Genomic DNA, 10,450 nt, shown 5'->3' with positions numbered 1-10,450 from the left:
CCTGTGGGCGTGTACTCGCCGCTGCTCCCTTTTTACTGAACAAAGTCCCACGCTGCCTTGCGACACTTCCGGTTGGCTTGTGGAGCTGCGATTCCCACTTGGAAAGAGAGCGCCAGAACCGAGTATGGACGTGACGGCCCCTGACAGTGACTGGCGGAGCGCGGGCTTCAGGCAGAAGCTGGTCAGCCAGATGTAAGTGCACAGCCGGGAGGCACTGGCCCGGGGCTAGGCCGCAGCCTGGAGCTCAACAGTGCCCGAGCCGGCAACGTGCTGCAGAGCATTGCCGGTGATCCAGGGAACTATAGCGGGCAGATCCGATCTATGGAGATCTGTCTATGCTGACATCGTCTGCTATCTGCCCCCCCTGGGGGTATTGCTGCACTGTGCGCTGCCCACCTGGAGGGAGGGAGGGGGGACACACGGTATTGCTGCCCACCTGGAGGGAAGGGGGACGGGACAAATTGGTATTGCTGCCCACCTGGAGGGAGGGAAGGAGGGGGACACAATTGGTATTGCTGCCCACCTGGAGGGAGGGAAGGAGGGGGGACACAATTGGTATTGCTGCCCACCTGGAGGGAAGGGGGGGGGGGGGACATACACTTGGTATTGCTGCCCACCTGGAGGGAAGGGGGGGGGGGGGGGGGACATACACTTGGTATTGCTGCCCACCTGGAGGGAAGGGGGGGGGGGGGGGGACATACACTTGGTATTGCTGCCCACCTGGAGGGAAGGGGGGGGGGGGGGGACATACACTTGGTATTGCTGCCCACCTGGAGGGAAGGGGGGGGGGGGGGACATACACTTGGTATTGCTGCCCACCTGGAGGGAAGGGGGGGGGGGGGGGACATACACTTGGTATTGCTGCCCACCTGGAGGGAAGGGGGGGGGGGGGGGGACATACACTTGGTATTGCTGCCCACCTGGAGGGAAGGGGGGGGGGGGACATACACTTGGTATTGCTGCCCACCTGGAGGGAAGGGGGGGGGGGGGGACATACACTTGGTATTGCTGCCCACCTGGAGGGAAGGGGGGGGGGGGGGACATACACTTGGTATTGCTGCCCACCTGGAGGGAAGGGGGGGGGGGGGGGACATACACTTGGTATTGCTGCCCACCTGGAGGGAAGGGGGGGGGGGGGGGGGGACATACACTTGGTATTGCTGCCCACCTGGAGGGAAGGGGGGGGGGGGGCATTCACTTGGTATTGCTGCCCACCTGGAGGGAAGGGGGGGGGGGGGGGACATACACTTGGTATTGCTGCCCACCTGGAGGGAAGGGGGGGGGGGGGGGACATACACTTGGTATTGCTGCCCACCTGGAGGGAAGGGGGGGGGGGGGGGACATACACTTGGTATTGCTGCCCACCTGGAGGGAAGGGGGGGGGGGGGGGACATACACTTGGTATTGCTGCCCACCTGGAGGGAAGGGGGGGGGGGGACATACACTTGGTATTGCTGCCCACCTGGAGGGAAGGGGGGGGGGGGGACATACACTTGGTATTGCTGCCCACCTGGAGGGAAGGGGGGGGGGGGACATACACTTGGTATTGCTGCCCACCTGGAGGGAAGGGGGGGGGGGGGGGGACATACACTTGGTATTGCTGCCCACCTGGAGGGAAGGGGGGGGGGGGGGGACATACACTTGGTATTGCTGCCCACCTGGAGGGAAGGGGGGGGGGGGGGGACATACACTTGGTATTGCTGCCCACCTGGAGGGAAGGGGGGGGGGGGGGGACATACACTTGGTATTGCTGCCCACCTGGAGGGAAGGGGGGGGGGGGGGACATACACTTGGTATTGCTGCCCACCTGGAGGGAAGGGGGGGGGGGGGGGGACATACACTTGGTATTGCTGCCCACCTGGAGGGAAGGGGGGGGGGGACATACACTTGGTATTGCTGCCCACCTGGAGGGAGGGAGGGGGGGGGGGGGGAAGACGACATACACTTGGTATTGCTGCCCACCTGGAGGGAAGGGGGGGGGGGGGGGGACATACACTTGGTATTGCTGCCCACCTGGAGGGAAGGGGGGGGGGGGGGGGGGACATACACTTGGTATTGCTGCCCACCTGGAGGGAAGGGGGGGGGGGGGGGGCATTCACTTGGTATTGCTGCCCACCTGGAGGGAAGGGGGGGGGGGGGGGACATACACTTGGTATTGCTGCCCACCTGGAGGGAAGGGGGGGGGGGGGGGACATACACTTGGTATTGCTGCCCACCTGGAGGGAAGGGGGGGGGGGGGGGGACATACACTTGGTATTGCTGCCCACCTGGAGGGAAGGGGGGGGGGGGGGGACATACACTTGGTATTGCTGCCCACCTGGAGGGAAGGGGGGGGGGGGGACATACACTTGGTATTGCTGCCCACCTGGAGGGAAGGGGGGGGGGGGGGGGACATACACTTGGTATTGCTGCCCACCTGGAGGGAAGGGGGGGGGGGGGGACATACACTTGGTATTGCTGCCCACCTGGAGGGAAGGGGGGGGGGGGGGGGACATACACTTGGTATTGCTGCCCACCTGGAGGGAAGGGGGGGGGGGGGGGGGGACATACACTTGGTATTGCTGCCCACCTGGAGGGAAGGGGAGGGGGGACATACACTTGGTATTGCTGCCCACCTGGAGGGAGGGAGGGGGGGGGGGGGGAAGACGACATACACTTGGTATTGCTGCCCACCTGGAGGGAGGGAGGGAGGGGGGGGGGGGGGAAGACGACACACTTGGTATTGCTGCCCACCTGGAGGGAGGGAGGGAGGGGGGGGGGAGACGACACACTTGGTATTGCTGCCCACCTGGAGGGGGGGGGGGGGGGAGACGACACACTTGGTATTGCTGCCCACCTGGAGGGGGGGGGGGGGGGAAGACGACACACTTGGTATTGCTGCCCACCTGGAGGGAAGGGGGGGGGGGGGGGGGACATACACTTGGTATTGCTGCCCACCTGGAGGGAAGGGGGGGGGGGGGACGGACATACACTTGGTATTGCTGCCCACCTGGAGGGAAGGGGGGGGGGGGGACGGACATACACTTGGTATTGCTGCCCACCTGGAGGGAAGGGGGGGGGGGGGGGGGGACATACACTTGGTATTGCTGCCCACCTGGAGGGAAGGGGGGGGGGGGGGACATACACTTGGTATTGCTGCCCACCTGGAGGGAAGGGGGGGGGGGGGGGGACGACATACACTTGGTATTGCTGCCCACCTGGAGGGAAGGGGGGGGGGGGGGGACATACACTTGGTATTGCTGCCCACCTGGAGGGAAGGGGGGGGGGGACATACACTTGGTATTGCTGCCCACCTGGAGGGAGGGAGGGGGGGGGGGGGAAGACGACATACACTTGGTATTGCTGCCCACCTGGAGGGAGGGAGGGAGGGGGGGGGGGGGGAAGACGACACACTTGGTATTGCTGCCCACCTGGAGGGAGGGAGGGAGGGGGGGGGGAGACGACACACTTGGTATTGCTGCCCACCTGGAGGGGGGGGGGGGGGGGAGACGACACACTTGGTATTGCTGCCCACCTGGAGGGGGGGGGGGGGGAAGACGACACACTTGGTATTGCTGCCCACCTGGAGGGAAGGGGGGGGGGGGGGGGACATACACTTGGTATTGCTGCCCACCTGGAGGGAAGGGGGGGGGGGGGGGACATACACTTGGTATTGCTGCCCACCTGGAGGGAAGGGGGGGGGGGGGACGGACATACACTTGGTATTGCTGCCCACCTGGAGGGAAGGGGGGGGGGGACGGGGACATACACTTGGTATTGCTGCCCACCTGGGGGGGGGGGGGGGACATACACTTGGTATTGCTGCCCACCTGGGGGGGGGGGGGGGGGACATACACTTGGTATTGCTGCCCACCTGGAGGGAAGGGGGGGGGGGGGGGACATACACTTGGTATTGCTGCCCACCTGGAGGGAAGGGGGGGGGGGGGACATACACTTGGTATTGCTGCCCACCTGGGGGGGGGGGGGGACATACACTTGGTATTGCTGCCCACCTGGAGGGAAGGGGGGGGGGGGGGACATACACTTGGTATTGCTGCCCACCTGGAGGGAAGGGGGGGGGGGGGGACATACAGTTGGTATTGCTGCCCACCTGGAGGGAAGGGGGGGGGGGGGGACATACACTTGGTATTGCTGCCCACCTGGGGGGGGGGGGGGGACATACACTTGGTATTGCTGCCCACCTGGGGGGGGGGGGGGGACATACACTTGGTATTGCTGCCCACCTGGAGGGAAGGGGGGGGGGGGGGACATACACTTGGTATTGCTGCCCACCTGGAGGGAAGGGGGGGGGGGGGGGACATACACTTGGTATTGCTGCCCACCTGGAGGGAAGGGGGGGGGGGGGGGACATACACTTGGTATTGCTGCCCACCTGGAGGGAAGGGGGGGGGGGGGGACATACACTTGGTATTGCTGCCCACCTGGAGGGAAGGGGGGGGGGGGGGGGGGACATACACTTGGTATTGCTGCCCACCTGGAGGGAAGGGGGGGGGGGGGGGGGACATACACTTGGTATTGCTGCCCACCTGGAGGGAAGGGGGGGGGGGGGGGACATACACTTGGTATTGCTGCCCACCTGGAGGGAAGGGGGGGGGGGGGGGGGACATACACTTGGTATTGCTGCCCACCTGGAGGGAAGGGGGGGGGGGGGGGGGGACATACACTTGGTATTGCTGCCCACCTGGAGGGAAGGGGGGGGGGGGGGGACATACACTTGGTATTGCTGCCCACCTGGAGGGAAGGGGGGGGGGGGGGGGGACATACACTTGGTATTGCTGCCCACCTGGAGGGAAGGGGGGGGGGGGGGGGGGACATACACTTGGTATTGCTGCCCACCTGGAGGGAAGGGGGGGGGGGGGGACGACATACACTTGGTATTGCTGCCCACCTGGAGGGAAGGGGGGGGGGGGGGGACATACACTTGGTATTGCTGCCCACCTGGAGGGAAGGGGGGGGGGGGGGGACATACACTTGGTATTGCTGCCCACCTGGAGGGAAGGGGGGGGGGGGGGGACATACACTTGGTATTGCTGCCCACCTGGAGGGAAGGGGGGGGGGGACATACACTTGGTATTGCTGCCCACCTGGAGGGAGGGAGGGGGGGGGGGGGGAAGACGACATACACTTGGTATTGCTGCCCACCTGGAGGGAAGGGGGGGGGGGGGGGGACATACACTTGGTATTGCTGCCCACCTGGAGGGAAGGGGGGGGGGGGGGGGGACATACACTTGGTATTGCTGCCCACCTGGAGGGAAGGGGGGGGGGGGGGACATACACTTGGTATTGCTGCCCACCTGGAGGGAAGGGGGGGGGGGGGGGACATACACTTGGTATTGCTGCCCACCTGGAGGGAAGGGGGGGGGGGGGGGACATACACTTGGTATTGCTGCCCACCTGGAGGGGGAAGGGGGGGGGGGGGGGACATACACTTGGTATTGCTGCCCACCTGGAGGGAAGGGGGGGGGGGGGGACATACACTTGGTATTGCTGCCCACCTGGAGGGAAGGGGGGGGGGGGGGGGGACATACACTTGGTATTGCTGCCCACCTGGAGGGAAGGGGGGGGGGACATACACTTGGTATTGCTGCCCACCTGGAGGGAAGGGGGGGGGGGACATACACTTGGTATTGCTGCCCACCTGGAGGGAGGGAGGGGGGGGGGGGGGGGAAGACGACATACACTTGGTATTGCTGCCCACCTGGAGGGAGGGAGGGAGGGGGGGGGGGGAAGACGACACACTTGGTATTGCTGCCCACCTGGAGGGAGGGAGGGAGGGGGGGGGGGAGACGACACACTTGGTATTGCTGCCCACCTGGAGGGGGGGGGGGGGGGGGGACGACACACTTGGTATTGCTGCCCACCTGGAGGGAAGGGGGGGGGGGGGGGACATACACTTGGTATTGCTGCCCACCTGGAGGGAAGGGGGGGGGGGACATACACTTGGTATTGCTGCCCACCTGGAGGGAGGGAGGGGGGGGGGGGGAAGACGACATACACTTGGTATTGCTGCCCACCTGGAGGGAAGGGGGGGGGGGGGGGGACATACACTTGGTATTGCTGCCCACCTGGAGGGAAGGGGGGGGGGGGGGGGACATACACTTGGTATTGCTGCCCACCTGGAGGGAAGGGGGGGGGGGGGGGACATACACTTGGTATTGCTGCCCACCTGGAGGGAAGGGGGGGGGGGGGGACATACACTTGGTATTGCTGCCCACCTGGAGGGAAGGGGGGGGGGGGGGGACATACACTTGGTATTGCTGCCCACCTGGAGGGAAGGGGGGGGGGGGGGACATACACTTGGTATTGCTGCCCACCTGGAGGGAAGGGGGGGGGGGGGGGACATACACTTGGTATTGCTGCCCACCTGGAGGGAAGGGGGGGGGGGGGGGACATACACTTGGTATTGCTGCCCACCTGGAGGGAAGGGGGGGGGGGGGGGGGACATACACTTGGTATTGCTGCCCACCTGGAGGGAAGGGGGGGGGGACATACACTTGGTATTGCTGCCCACCTGGAGGGAGGGAGGGGGGGGGGGGGGAAGACGACATACACTTGGTATTGCTGCCCACCTGGAGGGAGGGAGGGAGGGGGGGGGGGGAAGACGACACACTTGGTATTGCTGCCCACCTGGAGGGAGGGAGGGAGGGGGGGGGGAGACGACACACTTGGTATTGCTGCCCACCTGGAGGGGGGGGGGGGGGGGAGACGACACACTTGGTATTGCTGCCCACCTGGAGGGGGGGGGGGGGGGAAGACGACACACTTGGTATTGCTGCCCACCTGGAGGGAAGGGGGGGGGGGGGGGACATACACTTGGTATTGCTGCCCACCTGGAGGGAAGGGGGGGGGGGGACGGACATACACTTGGTATTGCTGCCCACCTGGAGGGAAGGGGGGGGGGGGGACGGACATACACTTGGTATTGCTGCCCACCTGGAGGGAAGGGGGGGGGGGGGGGGGGACATACACTTGGTATTGCTGCCCACCTGGAGGGAAGGGGGGGGGGGGGGGGACATACACTTGGTATTGCTGCCCACCTGGAGGGAAGGGGGGGGGGGGGGGGGGACATACACTTGGTATTGCTGCCCACCTGGAGGGAAGGGGGGGGGGGGGACATACACTTGGTATTGCTGCCCACCTGGAGGGAAGGGGGGGGGGGGGGGACATACACTTGGTATTGCTGCCCACCTGGAGGGAAGGGGGGGGGGACATACACTTGGTATTGCTGCCCACCTGGAGGGAGGGAGGGGGGGGGGGGGAAGACGACATACACTTGGTATTGCTGCCCACCTGGAGGGAGGGAGGGAGGGGGGGGGGGGGGAAGACGACACACTTGGTATTGCTGCCCACCTGGAGGGAGGGAGGGAGGGGGGGGGGAGACGACACACTTGGTATTGCTGCCCACCTGGAGGGGGGGGGGGGGGAGACGACACACTTGGTATTGCTGCCCACCTGGAGGGGGGGGGGGGGGGAAGACGACACACTTGGTATTGCTGCCCACCTGGAGGGAAGGGGGGGGGGGGGGGGGACATACACTTGGTATTGCTGCCCACCTGGAGGGAAGGGGGGGGGGGGGGGGGGACATACACTTGGTATTGCTGCCCACCTGAAGGGGGGGGGGGGGGGGACATACACTTGGTATTGCTGCCCACCTGGAGGGAAGGGGGGGGGGGACGGGGACATACACTTGGTATTGCTGCCCACCTGGGGGGGGGGGGGGGACATACACTTGGTATTGCTGCCCACCTGGGGGGGGGGGGGGGACATACACTTGGTATTGCTGCCCACCTGGAGGGAAGGGGGGGGGGGGGGACATACACTTGGTATTGCTGCCCACCTGGAGGGAAGGGGGGGGGGGGGGGACATACACTTGGTATTGCTGCCCACCTGGAGGGAAGGGGGGGGGGGGGGGGGGGGACATACACTTGGTATTGCTGCCCACCTGGAGGGAAGGGGGGGGGGGGGGGGACATACACTTGGTATTGCTGCCCACCTGGAGGGAAGGGGGGGGGGGGGGGACATACACTTGGTATTGCTGCCCACCTGGGGGGGGGGGGGGACATACACTTGGTATTGCTGCCCACCTGGGGGGGGGGGGGACATACACTTGGCATTGCTGCCCACCTGGAGGGAAGGGGGGGGGGGGGGGACATACACTTGGTATTGCTGCCCACCTGGAGGGAAGGGGGGGGGGGGGGACATACACTTGGTATTGCTGCCCACCTGGAGGGAAGGGGGGGGGGGACATACACTTGGTATTGCTGCCCACCTGGAGGGAAGGGGGGGGGGGGGGGGACATACACTTGGTATTGCTGCCCACCTGGAGGAAGGGGGGGGGGGGGGGGGGGGACATACACTTGGTATTGCTGCCCACCTGGAGGGGGGGGGGGGGGGGACATACACTTGGTATTGCTGCCCACCTGGAGGGAAGGGGGGGGGGGGGGGGGACATACACTTGGTATTGCTGCCCACCTGGAGGGAAGGGGGGGGGGGGGGGACATACACTTGGTATTGCTGCCCACCTGGAGGGAAGGGGGGGGGGGGGGGGGACATACACTTGGTATTGCTGCCCACCTGGAGGGAAGGGGGGGGGGGGGGGGACATACACTTGGTATTGCTGCCCACCTGGAGGGAAGGGGGGGGGGGGGGACATACACTTGGTATTGCTGCCCACCTGGAGGGAAGGGGGGGGGGACATACACTTGGTATTGCTGCCCACCTGGAGGGAAGGGGGGGGGGGGGGGGACATACACTTGGTATTGCTGCCCACCTGGAGGGGGGGGGGGGGGGGACATACACTTGGTATTGCTGCCCACCTGGAGGGGGGGGGGGGGGGGACATACACTTGGTATTGCTGCCCACCTGGAGGGAAGGGGGGGGGGGGGGGGGGGACATACACTTGGTATTGCTGCCCACCTGGAGGGAAGGGGGGGGGGGGGGGGGGACATACACTTGGTATTGCTGCCCACCTGGAGGGAAGGGGGGGGGGGGGGGGGACATACACTTGGTATTGCTGCCCACCTGGAGGGAAGGGGGGGGGGGGGACATACACTTGGTATTGCTGCCCACCTGGAGGGAAGGGGGGGGGGGGGACGACATACACTTGGTATTGCTGCCCACCTGGAGGGAGGGAGGGAGGGGGGGGGGGGGGAAGACGACATACACTTGGTATTGCTGCCCACCTGGAGGGAGGGAGGGAGGGGGGGGGGGGGAAGACGACATACACTTGGTATTGCTGCCCACCTGGAGGGAGGGAGGGAGGGGGGGGGGGGGGAAGACGACATACACTTGGTATTGCTGCCCACCTGGAGGGAGGGAGGGAGGGGGGGGGGGGGGGAAGACGACACACTTGGTATTGCTGCCCACCTGGAGGGAAGGGGGGGGGGGGGGGGACATACACTTGGTATTGCTGCCCACCTGGAGGGAAGGGGGGGGGGGGGGGGGACATACACTTGGTATTGCTGCCCACCTGGAGGGAAGGGGGGGGGGGGGGGGACATACACTTGGTATTGCTGCCCACCTGGAGGGAAGGGGGGGGGGGGGGGACATACACTTGGTATTGCTGCCCACCTGGAGGGAAGGGGGGGGGGGGGGGACATACACTTGGTATTGCTGCCCACCTGGAGGGAAGGGGGGGGGGGGGGGGACATACACTTGGTATTGCTGCCCACCTGGAGGGAAGGGGGGGGGGGACATACACTTGGTATTGCTGCCCACCTGGAGGGAGGGAGGGGGGGGGGGGAAGACGACATACACTTGGTATTGCTGCCCACCTGGAGGGAGGGAGGGAGGGGGGGGGGGGGAAGACGACACACTTGGTATTGCTGCCCACCTGGAGGGAGGGAGGGGGGGGGGAGACGACACACTTGGTATTGCTGCCCACCTGGAGGGGGGGGGGGGGGGGAGACGACACACTTGGTATTGCTGCCCACCTGGAGGGAAGAGGGGGGGGGGGAAGACGACACACTTGGTATTGCTGCCCACCTGGAGGGAAGGGGGGGGGGGGGGGGGACATACACTTGGTATTGCTGCCCACCTGGAGGGAAGGGGGGGGGGGGGGGACATACACTTGGTATTGCTGCCCACCTGGAGGGAAGGGGGGGGGGGGGGGACATACACTTGGTATTGCTGCCCACCTGGAGGGAAGGGGGGGGGGGGGGACATACACTTGGTATTGCTGCCCACCTGGAGGGAAGGGGGGGGGGGGGGGACATACACTTGGTATTGCTGCCCACCTGGGAGGGAAGGGGTCTCTCTGAGGGGGGGGGGGGACATACACTTGGTATTGCTGCCCACCTGGAGGGAGGGGGGGGACATACACTTGGTATTGCTGCCCACCTGGAGGGAAGGGGGGGGGGGGGGGGACATACACTTGGTATTGCTGCCCACCTGGAGGGAAGGGGGGGGGGGGGGGGGGACATACACTTGGTATTGCTGCCCACCTGGAGGG

At 66.0% G+C, this 10,450-nt stretch overlaps 1 protein-coding gene across 2 annotated transcripts in view; it reads left to right on the top strand.

Annotated features, from left to right (window-relative positions):
* Positions 1-9: 9 nt before the first annotated feature.
* MED15 (mediator complex subunit 15) overlaps positions 10-10,450 on the top strand; it is a 50,598-nt gene continuing 40,157 nt past the window's right edge. Inside the window, exon 1 of one of the 2 annotated variants that reach the window (XM_073674296.1) lies at positions 10-192. In XM_073674296.1, coding sequence (XP_073530397.1) covers positions 125-192 — 68 coding nt within the window. In that variant the 5' untranslated portion in view covers positions 10-124. The remainder of the gene's footprint in view (positions 193-10,450) is intronic. The other variant, XM_073674302.1, reaches the window with a different exon arrangement.

The sequence above is a fragment of the Phyllobates terribilis genome, unplaced genomic scaffold (assembly GCF_046119375.1).
Source record: "Phyllobates terribilis strain yellow unplaced genomic scaffold, ASM4611937v1 Scaffold_1__5_contigs__length_1240528914, whole genome shotgun sequence".
Lineage (NCBI taxonomy): Eukaryota > Metazoa > Chordata > Amphibia > Anura > Dendrobatidae > Phyllobates > Phyllobates terribilis.
The sequence above is the reverse complement of the archived record's forward strand: the minus strand, read 5'-3'. Positions and strand labels throughout refer to the sequence as shown.